This window comes from Sminthopsis crassicaudata, chromosome 4 (assembly GCF_048593235.1).
Source record: "Sminthopsis crassicaudata isolate SCR6 chromosome 4, ASM4859323v1, whole genome shotgun sequence".
Classification (NCBI taxonomy): domain Eukaryota; kingdom Metazoa; phylum Chordata; class Mammalia; order Dasyuromorphia; family Dasyuridae; genus Sminthopsis; species Sminthopsis crassicaudata.
This window is the reverse complement of record NC_133620.1, coordinates 432,235,847-432,262,400: the sequence shown is the minus strand read 5'-3', so window position 1 is coordinate 432,262,400 and position 26,554 is coordinate 432,235,847. Positions and strand designations below refer to the sequence as shown.

The following is a 26,554-nucleotide window of genomic DNA, read 5'->3' as shown; positions in this document are numbered from 1 at the left end:
TACTGATACAGATTTTATAATTTTAAAAATATATAAGGAAAAATATTCATCATTCTCTGAAAGAGTCACCAAGGAAATAAATTATAACACAAATAGCATAAATCATAATTAGTCTCAATAAGGTCCAGTAGGAGCTACATAAAACAAATAGAAAAACAGAGAAAAAAGTTGTATAGGAGAACTTACCTCCAGGGGGTGGTTTGTTTTTGGAGGTAAGTATGACAAAGCCAAATCCTTCATTTTCTTTACGCTGCAAAACAACATCATAGGCCTCCTGGGGAGGTCTGGTTGTGCCCTCTGCCCGGTTCATTCGGGGAGATCCATTCTGGGCTGAAATGAAGGTCTGCAAGTCATCTTCTTCAGGTTGCTTTTCTATAACAAATATTGTTAATTCTGACACAATGAGAAGATAACACAGCTGAGTGCAAAGTGTAGTTTCCTATAGCAAACATTATGTAACAGGAATCTTCCCCTAAGAGCTTTGTTAAACTAAGTACATAAGTTTGGAGTTAAATATCAAAGGGCTCTGTGAGTACAAGATTGGAAATAAGGTAATAATAAGTTGATGTTTATAGATCCTTGGAAGTGTATGATCATCCTCCAATTACTTAAGGGAGAAGGATCTCCAGGACAACAAAGTTGGGATCATTCATCTGAACAGAAGTTCATGCAAACATGTAGACTATGAACCTTTGATAACTTTTTATTCATTATGAGGGATGGGAGAGAAACCTCTACCTTGTATATTATTTCAGTGTCAAGAATTCACTGCATACAGTCATGACTGGATTCTAGTGTGTCTAAATCAGTATGTTTGCAGGGTCCTGTGGAGGCCAGACCTATGATTTCTTTGGTATAGGGAAGTTCTAAGTGAAGAAAGCAGTTAAGGCTGGGGACAAAAAAAAAAAAAAAAAGATATATGAAAAAGAAGCATAAGAAAACGGGTTTTACTTAGGAGGCTTGAGAATGTGAGAAGGCCACTCAGAAAAAGAAGGGAAGAAGAGTCCCTTTAGTTTTGGCTCTGAGGTAAGTTTTTATCTTGCAAGGTCTGATAAAGTCCACAGAAGAGATCAAATGAGAGACTGTCCAATAGGGGTTAGACAAAAAAAAGAAGGGCAGCAGAGAAAGGAGACTTCCTTATTCAAATGGCCTGAGGAATCTCCAAAGGGATGGCTGCTGTCTCTGCAGGGAGTGTCCTTAAGATACAGAAGAGAATCCCACTTCTCCCCCAAAGCAGAAGACACCTTGTCGATTCATATGCACATAAATATCACTACCAGAAGGAACCTATAAAACACTGCTAAAGGTCAGAGATGAAAAAGAGAGAAGTAGGCTTAGGAAGGGAGTAGCTGGCTCAGAAGATGTTGAGAATGTCATCTGGATCTCAAGAACACTGCTTAAAACACAGAAATGGTAGTTTACTAGCCAGAGAAAAGTTATTAAGAAAGCATTTGCCAGATGTCTTGCAAATCCAACTCCACTAAAAATGGTTTTTAACTACAAATAAGGAATAGGAGGAAAAGTATCTATCAACTAAGTCACACAATAGCAGTTGAGTCACGTTTATGGAAGACAAAATCCAAGAATGACTGAGAAAAACAAGTAGCAAGATGAAAAAAATGAAGGTCCTCATGGATAGAGGCAAATTTTATTTTATAGATATTACTGGGCTATGCTGGGATTAAAGCCCATGAGGAGAATGTACCTCTACATGGGAAAAATTTGTTCTAAAGAAACAGGACAGGGAAGGTAGGGTAGCTTTACATGCTTTCTCAAAAGATTATATGTTGATGTATCTAATTAATATCTATGTACACTGTGTATCTTCCCATACAATGTATGCTTTTTGAGAGAATGTACTGTTTCTTTTTGTCTTTTTATCTCTAGCACCAAGCAATATATCCAATAGAAGAGACAGTTATGGGTGTGTAGGTGAGAAGAGCTGAGTTCAAATCTATTTCAGACACTTATAAACTATGTGATGTTGGGCAAGTCATTTAACTGATCTCAGTTGACATTTCTTCATCTATAAAATTGGAATAATAATCATATCTATCTCACAGGTTGTTGGAAAGATAGAATGAAATGATATGTAAAATGCTTTGGAAATTACTGTGATTATATGCCATATTCTGATAATGGGATCTTGAATTCACCTTTTTTTGTCTATTCTCAAAACAAGAGGGATCTCACTGTTCTTTTATGGATGATTTCAAAATATTGAATGGTCTAGTTCATTTGAGAGTTGTTATGTATTTACGCACACACACATATATGTATTATGTATGTATGTGTGTATATATATATATCTACCAACATTCAGTAGTTTAAATAAGGCAGTGAGATCTTTTGCTAAGAGAAAACTAAAAATAAAAAGGTGAATTAAAAACATCAAAACATGACAAGTCAAATTAAGGAATTAACACTGATCTAAACTTCTTATTATGTAAAATGGAATTAAAACATAAGTGGAGACATATATATGTAAGTATATATATATTTATATATTTATATAGACATAAAATTATTATACTCGTGCAAGTGTATACATATACACAGGTAGTATATAATGTAGCAAAGAACCAGACTTGAAATTAATATGAGTTCAAGTAATGCCCCATTTCTGATATATATAGTTATGTGATCATGACCTCTTATTGGTCCAGGACACTCCTTAACCAATAAATTTTAGATGAATTACATATTTTTTGTGATAGAGTGAATTTCTTATTGTGACATATTCACAAGTATCAATATACATATAAACATTTCATATCAACCTAACATTTTCTGCTCTGTACCAGGAGCAGAAGATGCAAAGCCAAAATAAAACAATTCCTGCCCTCAAGACATCTATACTTTACCTGTAAAGATCCTCCCCTCCCCCCACACAAATATACACATCATTATTATTATAATATAATTTGGAAGAAGAAATTAGCCAATGAGGGGGATCAGGAAAGGCCTTGTGCAGAAATGGCATTTGAGTTCATTTCTGAAGAAAACTAGGGATCCTAAGAGGCAGAGGTGAGGATGGGGTACATTCCAGGTCTCTCCTGCACAAAAATATGGAGAAAGAAGATGAAATATCATATGTAGGAACTGCCAAAAGACCAGAGTGACTGTCATGAAGAGTGTATAAAGAGGAATAAGATATAATCAAGCTTTCAAGCTGGAAAGGTAAGATGGAGCCATGTCAAGGAAATCATAAATTCTTGAGATGGTCAGAAGTATTAGTGCCATCAGGATTAGGAATAAAGTCCACATAGAACAATCATACTGACATATTTTATAGTTAGCATATGTAAGAATTATCAAATAAAAGGCAGTCAATAAAATTAGGCAACTGGCAAACACAGGGAAGCAGTACTGAACAGTCATCTGCAACACAGACTAAAACATGACTCCTAGGAAGTACTGTTATGGCATATGAAGCAAAGAGGCGAGAACTGAAAGTACAATGTGGAAAGTAGGCTATTTAGCCCACTTAGCTTCTAAGACCACAGTGAGATCAACATACCACCATAGAAGATCTTTCTTCGAACAGTAAGTAACACGTGGCCATTTCGAGCAGCAGTTGTCATTAGGTCTAAAACTTGTTTGTGCGATTTTCCTTTAACTGGAATTCCATCAATGCACATGAGTTCATCAGCAGCACGCAGCCGACCATCTTTCTCAGCTGCTCCCAGGGGAATGATGGCTCCAATATATATCTGATGAAACAAAAATCTGTGGGTTGGTCGAAACAGTCTGCTTAGATCAGCTAAAAGTCAAATTTGCAGAAAAAATAAATACTAGGCAAATATAAAGTACTTTTTAAACCCAAGGAAGAAAAACTGTCCCATCTCACAAGTCATTAACTTGAAAATGGCAATTGCTAGAGTCATGGTCATTGAAAGAACTTTATTTAAATGATAGGAGCTCCCCAATAACTTTCTCATTTACTTTCAGCAAATCCTTAGGGTTGAAAACAAAAGGGGTAGATATCATAATCCAAAAGATTAACAAAGTAGTTGCTACATCCAACAAACATACTGTTATATAATAACTGCTTAGAACAAAATCTCTACTTACTACTATCAGAACATTTATTGCCATTCTACGGTGAGAAGGGAGAATGGGGATGAATCTTTCTCTACCCATATACAGATGTCTGCCACTGCAAGCTCACTGTTTACTACTATGAAACATTTATTATGGAAAAAGAATAAATGGTTATGTTTCATTTAAAGAATCATTAGGGGGCAGCTAGGTAGCGCAGTGGATAGAGCACCAGCCTTGAATTTCAGGAGGACCCTAGTTCAAATCTGATCTCAGACACTTCCTAGCTGTGTGACCCTGAGCAAGTCACTTAACCCCAGCCTCAGAAAAAGGGAAAAATCAGCTATTATGTTGTAATGTTATAATTAAGTTGTAATAAACAGATTTCTTTGGAAAGTTTGGTTAATATTTATGCTTAGTTTTCACATTAGAAAAAAAGATGTATCCGCAGTTTGAATTGAATTTTCAAAAAATACTCTAGCAAATTATATGAATTTCAATACAGTGAAAATATCTAAATGGCAAAAGCTAAATAACAATACTATCACATTTGACCATTGAATGTAGTCATTTCAACTTGTCTTCAAATTTTATTTGCTTGATAGGATGGTGAAAATTGTTGTCAATATTATGAATCAGAACAGATGTATACCATCAAAATCAAAATCCCTTTTCATAAATATGGGAGATATTTTTATTTAATTTTTTAAATAGCATTATAACTACAATGGTAGATTCACACAAATTTTAATGTATAAAGGCTTTGATTTATGATAGTGTAACAAAATATTGTATGCATTCAGATTTTAGAAAACACAAATCATTGTGATACTTAGGTTATTAACAGAAAAGATTTTTTGTTTTATCAATATTTTCCCTCTAAAAATAAATGTTAATAGAACCACATATTAACAAAATCTTTAAGTTGACTGCTTTGTCTCCTTCAAATACAACTTTTGCATCTACTAAACAATAAAGTCAATGCCAGCTGTGTAGACTTCCATATAAAATCACATGCAGAAAAATACTGAGTATTTACTGGTGTTTTTCGTGACAAAACATTGTTAAGATTAAATAGTACAATATTCAAAATATATCATATTGTATATGTATAATCTATATCAGATTGCTATTTGGGAGGAAGAAAAATGTGAAACTTCAAATTTTACAAAAGTGAATAGTGAAAACTATTTTTACATGTAATTAGAAAAAAACAAAATATTAAGTAAAAAAATATATTATTTATGAATCAGTCAGAGAATATAGGAAATAGGATTAAGAATTAGAGGTTTCCCAAGAAATGAAACTAACAATTTGTTTAGAAAAAGGTTAAAAAAACCCAAATAAAGTAAAGGAGGAGGGTGACTAATCAGAGTTGCTATTTTATGAAGCTGAAATATGATTACTCAATTTTTAGTTCAAGTATTTACTAAGCGATCAAGAAAGATCCTATCCAAATAATTCCTAAGGGAGCATGGTAATAAGATGATTGGAAATCAAACCCATTTATTTATTAATCATATTGTTAAAGAGGAAAAAAGCAAGAATGTAAAATAATCACACAAAGGGAAAAAAAAATCCAGATATATCCAAATTCTCAGTAAACAACTTACAGACTGATCAGGTCCATCTCCTCCTAGGACTCTAAAGCCAAATCCCGATTCCTGTTTTCGAAGGAAAACATCCAAATCCTTCGTGTTTGGAGCTAAATAGAAAAAAAAAAAAAAAAAAAAAAAAAAAGAGTAGAATTTTTATCTTATTTCTTAAATGACAACTTGAATAAAACAAGATGACTAATATTCAATATTTAGTCAGGTAATATTTTATAATTCTGTGGTAAAATTGTAAACTTGAAGCTTTTAAGATGTATCAGAGCTCAAGCTTGAATACTAACATGATAAGAAAAATGTAAACAATCAAGTTCTGTTGAAGAAGTTCTGGACATAGTGTTCTATTCCTAATTAGTGTTTACTCTACCCCATATGTCTACTTGATAGCAAGTTAATATTAAATTCTAATAACTCCAATAAATGTAACAATACTTGATTCATCAAACCACAATGTTAACTAATTTATATCTGCCATGTGATAGCAAAATAAAATGATTTTGATAGTTAGGTAAGGTATTTCAGAGTCTTAAGAAATGACAGAAAATTTAGTCTTGACAAACTTAAAACTAATGCTTTTCTCAGAGTATACAGATTTGCATCCTTCTATATACAGCTACATTTGCAGGAGTTCACAAGTTTATTTTTGAAATAATTAAGACATATTATTGCTATTGAGTAAAAATAAACACCATTTATGCTACACTTTAAGGCTTATGTTAACCAGGTCAACATGAAAATACCAGAGAGTTTACTTCATTTCATGTGTAGAATTTATCTTTTGTCTTTGGAGTTTGATTGGAGAAAATACTGATGCCCTTTTTTATCCATTCATCTATTCAGCAAACATTTACTATTAAGCTCCTAATATGTGCCAGAAATGATATGAAGGATTAGAACTATAAAGTCAAAAATACTACCATCCCTGATGTAAGGAGCTTACATTAATGTAAATTATTATTAATAATTTATTAATTAATGGAAATAACATGAACACTGATGAACAAATACACAATTTACACAAATAAATACAATGGAAGAGATATGGAGGTCAGGGGAGAAGACATTAGGAACCATAGGTATCAAGAAGGCCTCCTGTTGGAAGTAAGTGAGGTTTGAGTTGATCCATGAAGAAAGCAAAGGACTGAGACAAAACTGAGGAATTTGAGAATTCTAGAGATGAAGGAAACAGCATATAGACCAGTTTGATGGTGGAAATATATAGCATGTATGTGAATGGGAGAAATATACAAGGACTGCAGAAAAATCTGTGAAGATAAACCAGACTGTGAAGGGTTTTAAATGTCAACTCAAGAAGTTTGTATTTTATCCAGAGGCAATAGGGAGTGGCTGAAGTTTCTTAAGCAGTGGAATGACGTGGTCAGACCTGTATTTTAGGAATATTTGCTTTAGGGAAGATGGAATGAAAAAGGAAGAGGCAGCTAGAGAAAAAGGACAAAGAAAATCCCAAACTCTCTCTACACATTTATTTAAATATGAGATAATATTTCAGTAAAGTGTTCATGACAAGTTCCAGGAAATGTTCTCTAGAACATTCTTCATTCTTCAGAATGTCTTCATTCTTTTAGTTTGATTTATGAAAATAATAATTACATTTCAAATCATATATGTGTTTAAAGAAAATGTGAGTAATCTCACATACTAAGTAATGCTGTGGAATTAAGTCACATTTTTCTACCACAAAGAGAGAGGTTGCCTGGACAAGTTTATTTCATGAGGCATAAGAAGCAACTGCAAAGACTGTCTTGGGAAACAAGATCTTCATTATGCACATATAATGAGCCTTTTGTTCCACCTGCAGTTGCTCTGTGCTTTTTTGGCATTCTAGTCTTAGGGGTAGCTGTTAATCCTTCACTTGCTTTATGGTGGGCTCACATTAGGAGAAAAAAATTGCTTTTGGACTTATTACCTCTGGCAAGTCTTTATCAAAATGCAACTACACAGAATTCGAGAATGCTAGAGCTATAAGGATTCAGTGTACAATGTCCTGAGCATTCACAGTCTAGTATCTAACACAGTCTATCATCAGAAGACAGAGAAATCCCTTCCTATTGGAGAAGTAAACAAAAACTTCTTAGAAAGGGTAGTATTTGAGGGGCATCTAAATGGTGCAGCAGGTAGAGCAGTGACCCTGAAGTAAGGAGGCTCTGAGTTTAAATCTGATCTCAGGCACTTAACACTTACTAGCTGTGTGACACTGTCACTTAACCCCAATTGCTTAATTAAAAAAAAAAAAAAAAAAGAGAGAGAGAGAGGGGGAATAATATTTGAGAAGGGATTTGCAGTGTAGGCAAGATGTCATACATGGGAGTAAAATGGAGAAAATGGCAGGTACTGAAGCAGGAAAGGAAAACAACCTTATAAGTGGAATGATATGTTGGGGTCAGATTGTGGAAGGCTCTGAATGACAGGTAAATGTCAGGGAAAATATAAATAAGATAGCAGGAACAAAGAAAGGGGTTGGTTTTTTTTTTTTTTAGCTAGAGGGAAGATCCCAAGTGAGAGATGATTAAGAGAAAATAATCAGAGCTAATTGGTAGAAAAGATGGGATGGGACAAAGTGCAATGCTCAAATCAGAAGTGAAGAAAGAGAAGATTTACATAAATATAGAAATAAGTTTTAAATGAGGAGGTGAAGGTAAAAAGAAGAACTGAGGGAACTCCTGGGAAGTCTTGATATGTACTTTAAAGTAGAAAATAGGGTCATCTGTTGAGAATCTTGGAGGTGCAGGTGAAGTTGGGATCTTGAGAAGAAGGTTAAAAACGAATACTGTGGGAAATGAGAAAGGAAATACATAGAAACACTGAGGGCCTGGCTGAGATTGTTAATGCTAAGTAGGAGAAATCCGTATGGAAGAGATGATTAAAGAATATTCAGTCTAATTTTATAAACAAGGAAAACTGAATCATAGCACATAGCACAATGAAAAAGGACAGAGAAAATCCCAAACTCTCTCTACACATATATTTTACATTAATCATTTTGTTTAGACCACTTACCCACCTCTCCCTGTCTTGCAGGTGCCAGGCTAAAGGACTGTGGTTGTTTAAATGAGAGCAAAATTAGTCACATGCTGTATTTCCATGCTGACATGCAGTATGGTATAGATGCTAGATCTGAAATCCTGGCTCTGCTGTCTGATTTTTGCCTTGAGGTCTTAGATCTTAGCTCTTCCCTTGTAAAAGGAGAGTTCTAGATGAAATGCTTTACAGGGTGCCTTTCAACTCTATCACTTCAAATTTCTGTATTTAATGCTTACAACAAGGGATAAATGAGGCAGCCTAAAAATAGTCTTCCTAATAATACAAACATCCTTAAACTTGTAATTGGAAAAAAACAAAAACCTGATTCCTGAGAATGAAAGAGCCCCTTATGACAGCCATGCTCACTTTGTTCTCTACTATCCTGAAAAATCTTGGTGACTTACGTTTATCTTCATATATAGTCTTGGACTTCAGGTAGACCTCAGAAGGATCTAATTTAGGGGATCCTGACCTGATGATGCTGGGTGGAAAAGGCATTGGCTGAGGAACAGACTCATTGATGGCCTCCAAGCTTCCTGAATTCTCCTGTTTATCCGTCTTCTAAAATGAAAAAGCAGGTGCTACTTAGTAAATGGTTGAAAATGATAAGAAAACAGATGATTCAAACACTTCATAAAAGACACTTGACAAATAAAATATACAAGTTGGCTAGGCATGGACATATTTCTTTAAGCACATCCCTCAACACTAAGAAACTAAGATGTTGGGCATTAATATATTTGATAGATTCAATATAGCAATAAAACTTTTTTTTGAAAGTATTGAGTTAAGATATATTTACCTGAAAGTAGGAAAAAATTCTAAAATTTTGTAAATGACAAAAAATGAAGTGTCTTATTATTTGAATAATAGCTACTACTCTTTTTCCCACCTTGAAATTGCTAGCTGATTTGAGGAAGAAATAAATGTTTCTTACACAGAAAAAGGATTCTTCTAAAAAAAGAAAGGAAAAAAGAATGCTCTGCATAATTTTTTACTTCTCTTTTTTGATTTGGTTTAATTTCCAATGAAAATGTTTTCAACATGTTTTTTCTAAAAACACTGAACAGCATAAGTCTTAACCACAAGCTACATTAAATAGATAATACTATGAAAATACCCTCCAAAATCCAAACACTCTAAAGGGAAAAGCACTAAGCCAAAGAAGAGAAGTAGCTTATTTTGATTATTTTTTGTTTGCAAAAAGTTAATTCCCAAATACTTAATAATATTAAGAATAAAAAACAACTAGCTACAAAGGAAATGAAATATTCCCACCCCAACCAACCAAGCCACCAATTCAAATCCTCAAGAGTATATTTGTACAAATATGGTAGCCAGGAGTTAGATTCTAATTTAAGAAAAAATTTTTAAGAAATGATCACTGTCAATTAGCACATAGTAGTTCTTAGCTTAGTGATTAACAGTGCCTGTTTTGAGAACAAATCTATTTCTCTCTCCTCCCTCCTTCCCTGCTGACCAGGGTCCTAAATCAACCAGCAGAAAAGGGAAGAATGGTCTCAATAGGTTGCTAGAAGTAGCCATGAGCAGAATTTCTAGAACATCTCAATGAATTTCATAAGACTGAGTCTATGAAGGACATGTAGGTGCGCTAGAGAGTGAAGCTATTGTTCTAATAATTTTGCTAAATTAGATCTAAAAATATATATTTTTAACGATGCTGGAAAGTTCACTTGAATAACCTAGAGTTTCTGGCTACTGATAAACATCTTTGATGGGCTGCTGCTGATGACATAAATTATAAAACATCAAGCTAAAACTAAAATAAGATTTCATGTTCATTAATTGTCTTTGTATTCAATACTTGTAATTACTGGTGGTATCAATATAAGAAACTGATAAGTGATTAACATTCTTTTCCAAGACGTTACAATGAGCCTTCTTTTAGTTCTCATCCTATATGAGTGGGTCCTTTGACAAGCTATTTAATTCAGATGTCTGGGGGCCAATAGCTAGCTGAACATAAAGCAAAATAATTAAGTTGTATATTGGGGGCAATCAGCAACAAAAAAATCAGCAAAACAAGCCAGTGGATAATACAGAAGGCCAAAAATGTTTTAGATTATTCAACAAATAACTATTGTGCCTATCGCGTATAATTTATTATGAGTTTAATGACAAAAATGAGGAAAATAGTATATAAAGCAAATAATTAAAACTGACGATTTGAAGCAGAAGAAAGCACCAACAACTAGGGAGGTTAGAAAAAGCTTCAAGGAGAAGCTAGCATCTGAGCTAAACCTTGAGGGAAGTGAAGGATTCTCAGAGGTGGGAGGTATATACTCCAGGTATTAGGGGCAGCCTGGGACAAAAGTTGGAGATTGGAGATGGAATGTAAAGTGTGAGTATTAGCAAGTGGGCCAATGTGCCTTAGTATAGAGTTCAGGAAGGGGAGTGATATAAAATAAAATAAACTTGGGAACATAGGTTGAGGCCATAAAGACCTTATAAAAGGTCTTAAGTACCCAATATGGGATCTGGATTTTATCCTGGAGACAACACAAAGAATCTGAGCAAGAATGACCTAGCCTGAAGTGTAGTTTAAGAAAACCAGCAGCTGTATGAAAGATAAATTGGAGAAGGAAGAAAGTGGAAAAGGGAAACTAATTAAGAGACTATAGAAATATTTCAGGAGCCCTTCAGGTGCTAAGAACCTGAAAAAAGAAAGCAGCCATTGAGTAGAGAAAGGGGGGACAGCTGTGAAATTTTTTGGTGGAGGCAAATTGAAAAAAGTTCCTCAAATGAATGAATAAGAAAGGTAAGGTAAGATTCAAGAGTAACTTTAACTTACAAACCTGGATAACTCCAAAGATGATGGTGCTTTCAATAGAAATAAAGAAGCTAGAAAATGGGCTGGGTTTAGAGAGATGTGGGATATGAAACATTTGAGATATTGATGGAACACAAAACTACATAGGAAATTTGGATATATACTGGGTGACATCGCATGTTTTTTTTTTTTTTTCTTTTCTTTATTTTGGTATGGTTTTAATATACCATCTGTTCTAATATTTATTTAAAACCACTGGGAGCAGATTCCCTCCCCACCCTTCCCCTATTGTTTTTAAAGCCAAGAGAAATTAATAAGATTCTATATGGGGATAGTCCCAATTTTACATGTATGATATATGATGATGACTAACTTTTCCACTCTTGCAAACATTTTACATACTCACCACTTTGGTAGTTTTAGCTGGTGAAGGAGGACCTAGAGAAAACAATGAGCCAAATTTTAAAACCAAAAGAATAATTCTTTGGATTGACATTCTTTAATCATGAATACTGTTTTCAAATGGAACAAAAGTAAAGTAAGTAAGCTAGTTTTAATTTAGTGGAACATAAAACTGAAAAACTTAGCATGAAGAGAGAAAGGTTTAATCTTCATTAATGAATAGCTGATAATGTGCCTGATTAGGAGTCAGGAGACCTTTCTTTGAATACTATCTCTGACACTCCCTACCTGTATGATCCTGAGCACTTAAAGCCTCAGAGTCTCAGGTTCCCCATCTATAAAATGGGGACAATAATACCCATACTTCCCTACATTACAGAGTTTACAAGTTCACAGCCCTGGAATTAGAAGGGAACTCAAGGGCCATTTCTTTGCCACCCAAATGGATTATTTTGCCAAAGAGAATATGGCAGCCAAGGGAGACATTAAGAAAACTGCCAAAGATCACATAGGTGAACTTTGAAGCACAGTCTCTGACTCCTGGGTCAGTGCTATCTCTACTGTATTGTGCTGTGCTATGCAAATTTGAAAGCTGTATTAAGTATTTGAAAAGATCATCCAAAGAAGAATCTAAGCTGTTAAAAATAAACAAAAGTCCATATTAAAGGAAATATTTCCATGCACATGATGGAGAAACAAGGTGCTAATAGAACAGAAGCATGTGAGAATGTATAAGAGTGAAATTCTAATTTTTAAATGTTAGCTAATCTGTAGGCATGTGCTCAAAAAATCCCATTAAAGCTCAAGTAAGTAATTAGAGCTTAAAATTGGGGGGAAGAGGGGAAGGTATGATGTCTGGTATATTTGGTGCTTCTTCATGACCTTGGTAAAACAAGACATGTGATTTTCTCATATGGGCAGTGAAGGCACTAATTACCACATAAGGGAAGGCCACAAGAGCTTCAGAAAAAGTCTTTAAAAGTAAAAGTTATTATCACTGTGAATACAATAGCACAAGCTTCAAGAGATCCTCAACAGCATCTAATAGAAATGTAAAGAGTTTTGTTCTTTGAAATCACGTTAAAGACATTACTAAGTCACAGATGACTCAAGATTTTTAAAGGTCTTCTGACTATTACTTGTGCTTGTCAGCAGAAGAAATACAATTAAATAGGCAGTCTTTTAACTGAAGAAATATCCGTGAGTAATCATAAAATCATGGACTTATGATTTCTTTGGAAGAGAGAACTCTTCAATTAGGAAACACATTCTACCAACAGCAGGTCAGCACCTTTCGAGCAACTTATGGCCTTAGAGCAACCTAATGAACTGAGAGACCTTCCAAGGTCCCATGGCAAATCACATGGCCAGGATGTATCAGAGGCTGGCTCTCTCCATCAGGCCACACTGACTCAAATAATAGATTGGAAACTCAAAACTGCTGTATGAGTGACTGACCAAAGCCTTATAGAAATTGTACACTAGGGAAGACGATTCCTATAAGGAAAGACAATTTACAGACATAAATACATAAAAACCATACATTTTTCCATGTTGCATCTTTACTCACCTCCTCTCAAGATGAGTAATGGTACATCTGTGCCTACAGGAAATTGTTTTAGCACTTCAACAACTTGGAGGTGTGTTAAATTTTGTACATTTTGATGGTAAATCTCCTTAATAATATCTCCTTTTTGAAGGCCATGACACCACTGGCTGTCCAATATCATTTTCACCTTCTGCCCAGTTGGACTATCAGCTATTGCAAACCCAAAACCTTTAGGACCCTTAATCAGAGGGATAGTCACTAGTTCTGGTTGAGAGCTTCCTGATGATGCCATGGATGCCCTTTGCTCATTTGGGTCCAAAGAAGGGCCATTCAGACGATCACTACCCAGAATGTGACCCCGGTTTCCCATTGTGGTCCATAACCACTGTCCCTGATTTAAAATCTTGACTGCTTATGCAAGTGTCTGCCTTGGTTACAGGCTGTCCATTGATTATGGGTGTAGCTGTAACAATATCAACAACAGGATCTTCATTATCATCAGGAAGAGGATAGCCTCGACACAAAGTCAGGTTCACATACTGGTTGACAGGGACCAATTGAAACATCTGGACAACATCTGCATGGGTGTGACCAAGGACACAGTTGCCATTTATGTCTACGATTACATCACCTGGTAAAACAAATGTATTAGAGTACATTAAAATCGAAGTAATCTCCAATAGTTTAGGTACTATTATTTCTAATCAATTAAGGTAAAATTCTGAGTTCTCAAGAGAAAAAAATTCAGACAGATGCCTTTTGCCATTTATTAATTTAAAAGTAAGTAGATTTCTAAGAAATGGGGTCTCTTTAGTTTTGTAAGCCTCTGAAAAGCAGAGGCCATTTTAAAGTTATGACAAGGACACCTGAGATCCAAGTTATTAATGGAAAAAGGTAGTGTAGAATGTGAGAATAATTAATTTATAACTCTATATGACTACTGTAATATGAATCATATCCAAATACTTATAAAAGAATTATATATATATATACACACACACACACACACACACACACATAGTAGGTTCTCTCTCTATATATACATACAACATACATTTATATATGTGAATATATACATATGTTTGATAAAGTGAAAATGTTATCTACACAAAGGACTGTGTATTTTTAAAATTTTATTCACATCACATCTGAAAAGTTTATCAAGAAATTAAATAACCAGTATGGCTATAACTAGGTATATGATTTTCAGAATGATTTATTATCTCCAGACTATATTTTCCTTTAATATGTTCTACCTTTAGGGCATAGTTAGGAATTTAATTGAAAATCAATAATTAAACCTTTAATAGATCTTAACTCACTGCATATAATTTGAGTTTCAAATAAAAACAAAAAACATAAATATTGCCAAGAGCCAACACAATATTTTTTAACAGGATCTAAATAAAATCTGACAAATACAGGATTGTTCCTACAATCCTATCTGGCATAGATAGACGTAGTTTAATTGCTAGATTCACTGGTCCTTAGCATCTATCAGTTGTGATCTTTTATGTAGACCTGGTCTCTTTTATTTATTTTATGTGATCTCATTCATTTGCTTTTTTTTTTTCCTCTTAAATTTGAGGGTGATTATTTAAAAGGTTATTTTCCTAATCAAGATGCTCAAATTTGTTAAAGTTACATTTATGCTTTTTTAAAGTCAACACAAATAGCCTTAAAACAAATGTCACTTTACAGAAATATGGATGTAATAACCTAAAGAAAGACAGAGAAATTGGACTACTTAGAAACAACAGTTGAGACTTACTGTTTTCCCCTGGTAAAAGAGTCCTGCATTTTCATGAGAGCACTTTAATGATATTTCAGACAGACTTGTGCAGTTCAGACAAATTTGAATCAATATTGTGACACTATAAGAAGACAGTCAGAAGCTAATGGGTTTGTTTCACAATCAAAATATGGAAAGGGGCAGACAAAACAGACCTGAAAAAATAATTTTGATTGGTCTCAACTTAATAATTATTTATGATTCTAAAGGGTGGAAATACTTAAGAAGACCATATGTTTATATGCTTATTTATATTTACAAATTTTTCATTGAATTACAGCTAAAATATACGTGAAATAATTCCAAGAGAAGCATGTTAAGGACTAGTGAATGTGAACAATCAAATTCCTAACCTATGTTAGACAGGAGCTACAGGAATAATACTGGATTTGTCAGACTTTATTTAGATGGTTTTTCCTCCTGTTTAAAAAAAAAAAAAGTGGTGTTTCTTTTGCCAATGTTTATAGGCTGTTTTTTTTCCTTGCCACTCTACTTACCACATTCCATTTTTTTTGAAAGGGCACAAAATGATTTGTAAATAATATTCCAATGCAAATTAACGCAGAGCGATAGAAATCTATTAATTATACAATCTGGCTCTATAATTGCATTCACACTAAATGTGAAACAGGTATTCATAAAAAGTTAGAACAATACAACTTCAACAATTCAGTAAAACTTTCAAATAAAAAAAAAAAAAATCACATTTTTTTTCATTGTGCATAAGCAATCCGAAAAACCCAAATACATTTTTAAAAAATTTTTAAATATCAATGCCAAAGCAACAAAGTCTAAAGCAACTTATCTCAGGCCTTAACAGTTACATTAAGAAATGCAGAATTTTTATCTGTTTCTAAAATATCTGTTTCCATTTTAAAAATCTATAATAAATTAACCAATCTGGGGAGACATTAAAGTACGAAAAGTGGTGCCCTTACACCTAAGGAATAACCACAAAGCAATCAATCAATCAATCAATAAAGCAACAACCTGAGTTCTCACCTAGTAATCCTAACATAGGGCATATCAGTAATATCACAAAATCATAGGCAATCACAGTGATTCTTTGGTCAAATTGTCTCAGCAGAGGAAGCATGGCAGCAAAGAATAGGCAACACCTAGTCACAACAATCTTGGCTCATGTTGTTCCTCCAAGACACACTCAGTGAGCAAATAGCCTAGTTGGAACCATAGACAGTTTTCTAAGACTTCTAAGTTATAAATTAGTTACACTTCCCAGTGTTGATGAAATTACTAACCTAGACAAAACATGATTTACCATACAGTTAAATTCATCCTTTCATGAAGAATGAAGACTGGTGAATTTTTGATAATACATGAAAAATTGTATGAACAAATCTCTTTCTGATTGAACTATACAGGGATCTTTGTAACCACATTCTGCAAGAAGAATTAGGGCAATCTGATAGTACAGTGGATACAGCACCAGGCCTGTAGTCAGGAAGACCTGAGTTCAAATCAAATTTTAGGCACTTACTAGCTGTGTGATCCTGGGCAAGTCACTTAACCCTGCCTGCCTCTGTTTTCTCATCTGTAAAATGAGATGGAGAAGAAAATGCCAAACTACTTCAGTGTCTTTGCTAAGAAAAGCTCAAATAAGATCACAAAAAAATTGGGTATGACTGAAAGGACTCAGAAAAAAAAAAGAAATTACAAATATCATTCACAGTTTCCAAATTACCTTTTTCTCTTAGTGGCTCCAAGATACTACTTTTTTGTTTAAAAAAAAAAAAAAAAAAAAAAAAAAAAAAAAAAAAAAAAAAAAGAGCCAGTCTCATGTCTAGTTATAATTTATTGAACACTTCTTCTGTTAAGGCAGTATACAGAAATGTGTTACCTGGTGCAATTTTCCCATCTTGAGCAGCTGGGCCATCTTTCAGTACATTCTTCACTTGAAGAAACTCATCAGGTCGATCTCCACCAATAATGGTAAAACCAAATCCCATGGAACTCTTTTTCAAAGATGCTCGTATGAGTACACCTTTAAGCTGGGAAGGGTCTCGAGTGAAGTGTGACTTCTCTACATCTATACCAAAAAGAAGGATGGGTTTGCAAACCTAAGATATGACAACGGACACAGCAAGCCAATAAGGAAGCCATTCAGGCTGCCCATAAAAAAAAAAAAAAAAAAAAAAGTTTATATATATATATATTGCAATTGAAGGAAATAGGAAAAAAGGGGGGGGGGAATTTAATATTTAACAACCTAGGGAATTAATGTTTATAAACAAAAAATTAGAGGTTTTTAGAAAATTATTTTAAAAATATGATTAATGTACAATTTCTCATTTGATGAATTCCTATGGTATAAGAATAATCCAATGAATCTATAATTTCAATGATATGGATCTTCTTTTCAATGATGTAGATAGTACTATTCACATCTTTCCATAAATTTGTCAAGTTGTTGTTGGTGGTAGAAATGGGGAAAGGAAAGGAAGAAGTATTGCTAGGATTTTCTTGAAAATAAATGGAGATCATCACAAATAAAGCTTGAGGTTCCCCACTAGCTATCTATGAACTCACAACATGACACCTACTTTTTTTTCTGGTCTACGTATTTTACAGAAGACATGCTTTATAATACTAAGTAACTTCTAATTTACAGTGTACTGTGGCCTGACCACTGCTACTTGGTGATTTTCAATTTGAATTTTTCAAAGACTTTACCTGTCTATGATTTACAATTACATAAAACATCATTGGAAGAATAACGGTGTTTGAAAAAAAAAGTATTCACTCAACAAGGATATATAAATACTGAATGAGTCAGGCATTTAAGCAGTGCTGAGTACAAAGATAAAAAAAGCAAGACTATCTTCAAGGGGTTTATATTCTTTGAAGATAAACAACATATAAGAAATTAGAAATTTTATACCAATAGAAAGTAATGCTGGAGGATAAGGCATTAATACCTAGGAGTAGTCTTCTCATAAGAAATGACCCTTAAGATCAGCTCTGAAAAAAAGGCAAGGATTCTAAGAGATGGAGATGGGGAGTAAGGAGATCACAGCCATGAAGGATTATATGCAAAAGCCCAGAAAGCAGAGATGGGATGATGTGCTTTGGATTCAAGGAGAAGTCTTGGATGTCTCAAGCAGTGCTATAGTAGAGGGGAGGGCCAACATGGTGGAATGGCAAGAAGTACAAGAGCTGCTCCTCTGCACCTCTACCCAACAAATCCTCCAATTAGAACAAGAAAATGTACAAGACCAAATTCTGATTGAGAATGCAGGGGAAAAAATTCAGAATGAGTCATTTTTCCAATCCAGGTGAGCATGGGCAGGCAGCCAGGGAGGTCTGTGGGCACTAAGGATGAGGATTGGATAGGAGAATGAAATGCAGAAGATTTGAGAACAGGGAGAGGCTGTGCACCAGGGTGAGAAACAACACTAGATTCAACAAAGAGGGACCTACATCTATGTAGTTACAGGAACAGGCACCAACAAGTAGGGCTGCTTACAACCCAGTTCTGGGTCTGCCAACCAGGATGGCAGGCATGAGGAGTGGTCACTGACCCATGGCTATGTAAGTTCAGAAGTAAATAGCAACTATGTGGCTTTGGCTTCAGAAGCTGAAGAAGTTTCAGTTTCTAGTCCAGTTTGAATCCTACAGAAGAATAAATAGGGCAGGAATTCCAGACAAAAGGGAAGTATATAGTTCTGTTACTTTGAACAGGTAGAGCTTTCCAGCTGGCTGATAACTGGTGAATCCAACAACAATCTACAAATAGCATAATCCCAGAGGCCCGTAACTCAGATCCAAATCAGGTCAGGAACTTGCAGAACTCAGAACAGGGTGGGCAGCAATCAGACTTTGTCCTAGATCAAACCAGTTTGGGAAGATGGAAAGCTTACTGGTCTGAAGCCTGAAATGTTGCTGTAATGCTAAAGTACTGAAGGTTTAATATTCAATGTCCCAAGAAAGAAAATGAAACATGACATTCACTTCACAGCAGAGATGTGATGAATTTAAAATAAAAAAGAAACCCAGATTTTCTGATATGGCTAATTTGGGAGTTTGTTTTATTAGATTATGAAGATATGTAATGAGGGACTTTTTTTAAATGAGGGAGGAGGGACATGAGAGAGATAGAATAAAAAATGTTTGTTATTTAAGAACTTCAAAAGTTTACAAAAAAAAAAAAAATTTCTGACAAAGGCCTCACATTTAAGACATATAGTAAATCAACCTAGATATAAAGGTCCCAAGAAGAATAAAGTCCCAGTCAACGAATATGCACTTATTAAATGTGTGCTCTATGCCAGGCATTGTTAAATACTGGACATACACAAAGTGAAAACATTTTGTACACTGAATATTCCCAAATAAATGGATGAAGAGAATTGTCAAGAATGATCTCAAAGATTGATCCAAATTACTAATAACAAAAGTATAAATTAAAATAATTCTTGAGGTTTTACTGTAAATCCAGGAAATTGACAGAAATGACAAAAGATGGAAACAGTCAAAGCTGGAAAACATTACAGGAAGACAAGAACACTTATATATTGATATAGAACTATGAAATGGTGGAACAATTTTGTACAATTTTGTATGAAAGAACTGTGGGGGAAAAGTCACTAAATTTCTTATCTTTGGCCCATAGGATCACCCTTTGGGTCCCCAGGAGATCAAAAACCTAAACAATGTCCTTATCTATATCTATATATCTATATATATCTATATCTATATATATCTATATCTATATATATCTATATCTATATATATATATATCTATATATATATATATCAAATATTCATTGTAAAATGTCTCTGGTGGCAAAGAACTAGACACCAAGTAAAATTCACTAAAAGAGGAATAGTTGTGTAAGGGTTAAAAAGCCTCTGGAAGCAAGGAAGGCAGTTCAAGGCATGTGGGAGGACCTGAGGGATGAGAGGTTCTAAGGCGCAGGCGAGTCCTACGTGGAGGTGGGGCACAGCCCCATAGATGTCTGAGTCCAGGTACCACGCCTCCCTCCTTAGTGCTTTCAAAGCCTAGCACGTCTCCCTCCTTCTTCTTGGGCCAATCACATTATGCCAGGTTCCTAGAGGACCTCCTTTCCTCCATATCATCAGTGGGGTATAAATATGTGCTATCTCAGAATAAAGCTCTCTTTTGCTTCACCCCTACCTAATGGTGGTCTGTCTCTATGGGATCCGGGTTGGTGCCCAAAGACTGGTAAGTGTGGCCTAGCCGTGCCGTCGATGGACGGGCATTAAGAGTAGCTCTAAGGGGAGCTACCAGGTTAGAGTAGTCCATAGGGATGTAACAGTTGAAGCATATGAATAACAAATATAAGAAATTCAGAGAAACATTAGTAAATACCCACATAAACTAATCCAAAGTAAGCAAACTTAAAGACATTCACAAAAAAACTACAATAATGTAATGAAAAGTATATTATACTCTAGCAGTCCTGTAGTTAAGGCAAGGAGCTTGCTATGTGACTATAGAATTAATATATAAACAAAATTTCTTAGTGTCATTTTGTCATTATTCATACTTTTCACATTATGACCCTGTTTAGTTCGGCAGGGTCCATACGTCAATTGTAGAACCAGCATTGAGCTATTCACATTATAAATATTAGATAAATAAAGCCACAACATCCCCACCCCAATAAAAAAGGAATATTATTTATATGTGTATTATCAACAGCATCAGAAAATCTTGGTACTTTCAAAATTTTCTGTTTCTTCATAACTCAGTATCTCTTATCAGTGGATCAGGAGACATACACTGAACATCTGAATGTCTAATTTGCAGCAAACTAAGTAAAACAGGATGCAATATTCACCAGAAAAGGAAAACAATTAAACCAAGATCACTTAGGCGATAATTTAATATAACCTATAAGTTGTAGGGTTTGGGGGGAGTTTTTTTTTGAGGGAAAAGAATGTAGGTTGTACCTTGCTTTGAGGAACCAACATCAGTCTGTCCTAATTGCTTTTTCCTTTTGGCTTCCACCACTGGGTTTTCAAATTGGGTTTTCTGGTTAATATGACTGTAACATTTAAAGAAATATGCATTTCAATTTTAGATAAAATAGTAATATACTTTTGTTAAAAATAAAGTTTAAAATTAATTAGGGTTGTTATATTCGCCTTTTAAACAATAACTACAGCACAAACGAAGAAAACTGAAGCTTCAAGGTATAAAACAGATTCTGATCTTATAACAAATGTGTATATGCGTACACACATACATACATAAGCACACAGACACAGAATTTTCTATTTCAAAGTTATTATCACCTTCTGTCAACATAAAACTACTGCAGATGAACAATGAAAATGATATTCTAGTACTTTAAAACTTTATTACAATCCAAGTGGTAACTGTATTTTAACATGAGTACAAATTAGCAGTGAGAAAGAGTTATTATCAAATAATGAGGTAAAGTATAAAATAGCTTCAGAATCTGAAGCTGACAAACCTGCATATAACAAACAACTTCTCTTTTGCTCTGCAGTGTGCCTAAGGAAATGCTGGATGGGAAGTCATACCCTATCTGCCACTTCAAATACCAACTCTGCCATTTAATACCTGTAGGGCTTGAGGCCCTTCTTGTAACCTCTCTGTCTCTCAGTTTCTTCATTTGTAAAGAGGGGTTTAGATTAGATGACTTCAATTCCTTATGATGCTACACTCCTAAGAACCCCAAAATCCCTAAGTGAAAAAGAAAGGAGTAACAGAAGGAAGGGGATGTTAGCCTTTCTTGCTGCAAATACGCCTTAGTTCCCAAGCACATAAGACTACCAAGTTTCAGCTCTATGAGAATGTCAGATATTCTTTTGGATCTGATTTCACTTCAACTCAAAGATATACTATGTATATTTTATCCATTGAGTTAAATGAAATGCCCCTCCTTCTCTCCCCTTCTTCAAATTAAAAATGCCAGAGCTAAACTAAGTTTTGTTATTTTATTTATAACAGTTAGGGATTTAATGGAGAGACCTTCTTTTGAAGATATATATATATATATATATATAAATTAGAAGCAGACATTCATCAAAGGAAAAAAAAAAAAAAAAAAAACCCTGTTTGGAAAGAGCCTGAAGTCCCTTTGGAGTGAAAATGATTCACTTCACCAGAAGCGTCAGAACACAAAAAGTAGTAATTTGTATTTACACCTTTGATGAGATGTGGGATAACAGAGTAAGAACATGCAAATGAGTCATCACCTTCCTGCAAATACTTAAAGACAAAAGAGTTAAAAAAAACTCTAGTTAAGAGAATAATACAATTGACTATTTTCCTTATATTAAAATAATTCTATCTGGAATAAACTTTTTTTTTCTTTTTTTCTTTTTTGCTGAGGCAAGTGGAGTTAAGTGACCTGCCCCAGATCACACAGCCAGGAAGTGTTAAATGTCTAAGAGCACATTTGAACTCAGGTCCTCTTGACTTCAGGGCTGGTGTGCTATCCATTCCGCCCTCTGCTTGCCCCTAAATTTTCTTTTAGAAATGAATGATTCATGAAATTTTTACATAATACTAGGATAACAAATAAAGTACTATTTGATCAGTTACAAATCAAATTAAACATAAATAAAAATATGATTTTAAAAACATAAATAAAAATATGATTTTAAATGTTTACTATTTTCAAAAAAATTTCTATATGTAATACATACTTTCCAATTGTCATTTTCATTACATCTTTTTTAATGTATAAAATCTGATATCTCAAAAGTCAAGCTTAAAATTTATCCAAGAAACACAATTATAATTTCATATAGAATTAGAACTAATGAAACATCATTAAGATACAAGTATTTTTAAAGTGGCATTTTATCATTCGCTCAAATTCACTTATAAAAACAGATACACCAAATTAGGTGATACATTTCTACTACAGAAAAAATTTTATGTCAAAGTTACATTTCTAAAAATGGCAGCATTTTTATGAAGAAGTTTTTCAGCAATCTTTTGAAAAATGAATTACTCATTTTCAGGGTCTTATGGTCTATTCATCAGTAAAAAAGTGACAATGCAATTGGATTCCTACTCCAATAACCCTGCCAATAACAATCATGGTGCCATCTGGTTTGACAACTAATAGCTCCATGGAGTAGCCATTTAAACAACATCTTTTTAATCTCTATCCATAAGCTAACTATAGATTACCATGTTTGTGGATGAAAACCTAACTAATCTGGGAATCAAGCCAACAAGCTCCACAGCTCAGTTGGCTCCATACTAAAATGTACACCCTGAGTACAAGCTGCACTTTTGTAATTTAATAAATTATCCTCTTTAAGACAAGCTTGTCCTAGAAATCATGTACAAATCACATAATTATTGCTATGTTTGCTTTCAATCATTTCAAAAATTGTCAAAATAAGGAGAGCAAGGAGGTTGGTCGCCACAGGAATGTCCCTAAACTCACTTCCAAATGATTATTTTTTTTCTTAATGGAAATCATATCATTCAGGCTAGGATTTTACATAAGCAATAGCTGTGATCTCTTTTATTCAAGAATGCATGGAAACTTATAGGAAAATTATTACCTTAAAAACATTCAGATTTTAATGCACTTTAAAAAAATAAAGAATTACAAGACTGCCAAAGGAGTCCGCAACACCCAAAAATACATAAATAAATAGAATACAAGAATCTGTGAATTCTAAATGGACTAAAATTGTTTTAAACAAATAAAATCTCAAATAAAAAAATATTGCTACATTATTTAACATTATTATGCCTGAAAAAAAAAAAGCATAAAAATTAGGGCTCCCCTTTTAGAGGATAATAACTTTCAAACAGTTAAATTGCATAATTAATTCTTTAACTTGTAGTATAAAGAAGAGAGTACTACATAAGGAGATAGGAGATGAACTGTAGTTCCAGCTTTTCATCGGTGAGTAGGTCTCCTTTGAAGCCCCCTGGCCATCCATTCTTATTCCAAAATCTGATTCAACTCCTAACTCTCCCTCTTCCATCCATCCTCCAGATTCTTTGTTGATCTTGCCCTAAGCCAGCTTCCCAGTGCCATCTTATGTTTTTTCTTCCATAATTAAGTTGTAAGCTCTGTGAGTTCAGGGACTATCTTTGTAGCTCTACTACCTGACAAAATAGTAAATACTTAGTCTTTCTTTCTTTCCCTATTTCTTCTTTCCTTTCCTCCGTCTTTCCTTCTCTCTTTCTGTTTTAATCTTATTCTGAGTTTTAGCAAATTACCTAACTTTTTAAAGATTAGGCTTAAGAGTTTATGAATTATTTAGCTATTCTCAAGTATACAATGATCTAAGACAACCCCAAAGCATAATATCTGCCTCTAGAGAAATTCATGATTTTTTTAGTGCTTTATTTTTAATAGTAGTTTTTCCAATTACATGTTAAGATAGTTTTCAACACTCACTTTTATACGATTTTGAGTTCCACATTTTTCCTCCCTTTCTCCCCCTTCCCAAGATGGCAAACTATTACATATGTACTCTCATATTAAACATATTTCCACATTAATCATGATGAGAAAGAAGAATCAAAAGAAGGGAAAAACCATGAGAGAGAAAAAAATTAACAGAAAAAGATGAAAATAGTATGTTTTGATCTCCATTCAAATTCCAGTTATTTCTCTAGATGTGCATGGCATTTTCCATCATGGGTCTTTTGGAACTGTCTTTTATAATTACATTGCTAAGAAGAGCTAAGTCTTTAAGAGTTGATCATCCTACAATATTGTTGTTATTGTGCACAATGTTTTCCTGGTTCTGGTCATTTCACTTAGCATCAATTCATGTCAGTCAAAGAACTGATACTGTGAATAGAGACTGAAGAAAGCTATTTTTCACTTTCAGTTTTTTTTATTTGAATTTTCTATAAAATGACTCATACAGGAATGTTTTACATAATTATGCATATATAAATAGATCTGATTGTTTACTATTTCAGGAGTAGAAGAGAGAGTTTAGAACTCAAAATTTTAAATAAAATAAAAACATTAAAACTTTTTTTAAACAGAGAAACTTATCTTTTTGATGGATCGACAGGCGACAAAACCTGTTTATATATACTATATAAACTTCAAAATATCTTTTAGAAATCAGCCAATACACTACACTATGACTAGAGCATTACATAATAAACTATATTTACAAACACCCTGACAAAACACATCCACAAATACTTTAGAACAATATTTTTAAATTTACTATGCCAACTACTCATAATAGGTAAGTTCTTATGAGACAAAAAGTTTTCAAAACTAGTAGAAGAAATATGATTTACAGGGAACAGGATCAAGTACTGATCATTCCTGTTGTCCTGTCTGCTACTAGAGCTGCAGTGACAACTTTCAGCTGTAATGGGGCTTTCAATAAGGCCAGAGAAGATGAATTTACATTCTAATACTATTATTCAATTATAAAAACCAACTATTTTATCCACCTGTGCAACAGTATTCAAAATGTTAAAAATGAAAGAACCACAGTTCAGTCACTTATCTCAGGACTATTTCTACCTGAATATCATCAAACAATAAGAGAAGAATAGTTTTAGGTGATGATAATGATGACATTTCATAATAAAGAACTTGAAAGTTTACAAAATATTTTCCCTATAACTTTACTCACTTCTAAGGATGCAAGTTGCCCAAAGTTACACAAAGAAAGGACTGGGACTGGGACTTGAAACCTGTCTGATGCTGATACTTTTCAATAAAACATTTCCAGTCAAAGACTGTATCATCATGCTATAATGCTTAAGAAAATTAAAATGGTACTACCATTATTTAAAAATCACATGATTTTAGAATAATGGAATTTCAGAGATGGAAGGAACCTCAGTGAGTATTTAGTCCAATGCTACCACAACATAAGGATAAGTGGTCATCTACTCTCTGCCTAAAGATCTTCAATAAAGAGAAAACTCACTTTCCACTTTTGAATACCTCTAATTCCCCCACCCCCACCCCACCCCACCTTGAGGCAACTGGGGTTAAGTGACTTGCCCAGAATCAGATAGCTAAGAAGTGTTAAGTGTCTGAGACCATATTTGAACTCAGGTTTTCCCAACTTCAGGGCTAGTGCTCTATCCACTGCGCCACCTAGCTGCCTCTCTACTTCTTTTTTGTAATTTTCATCCACTGTTCCCACAGACACTGTATTTATTCTCTGTTGAAAAAAACTCTGATAAAATGTGAAAATCTTTTAAATACCTAAAGATACCTATTTTGTGTCATTTACAATGTATATTAATAGTGATACCTCTTTTTGCTAATTATCTGGAATGTTTCCCATCAACCCATTAAAATTATTTCAAATATCACTAACAAATCTTGTATCAGAATATACATGTA

General features: G+C 34.0%; 1 protein-coding gene across 1 annotated transcript in view; it reads right to left on the bottom strand.

Moving 5' to 3' along the window:
- The window catches only part of MAGI3 (membrane associated guanylate kinase, WW and PDZ domain containing 3), a 225,221-nt gene that overhangs the window by 37,544 nt on the left and 161,123 nt on the right, over positions 1–26,554 (bottom strand). The window contains 9 exon segments of the mRNA XM_074263089.1: positions 187–372; positions 3,521–3,713; positions 5,655–5,746; positions 9,098–9,254; positions 11,891–11,922; positions 13,457–13,796; positions 13,798–14,066; positions 17,086–17,274; positions 21,162–21,256. Of these exon segments, the coding sequence (XP_074119190.1) occupies positions 187–372; positions 3,521–3,713; positions 5,655–5,746; positions 9,098–9,254; positions 11,891–11,922; positions 13,457–13,796; positions 13,798–14,066; positions 17,086–17,274; positions 21,162–21,256 (1,553 nt within the window).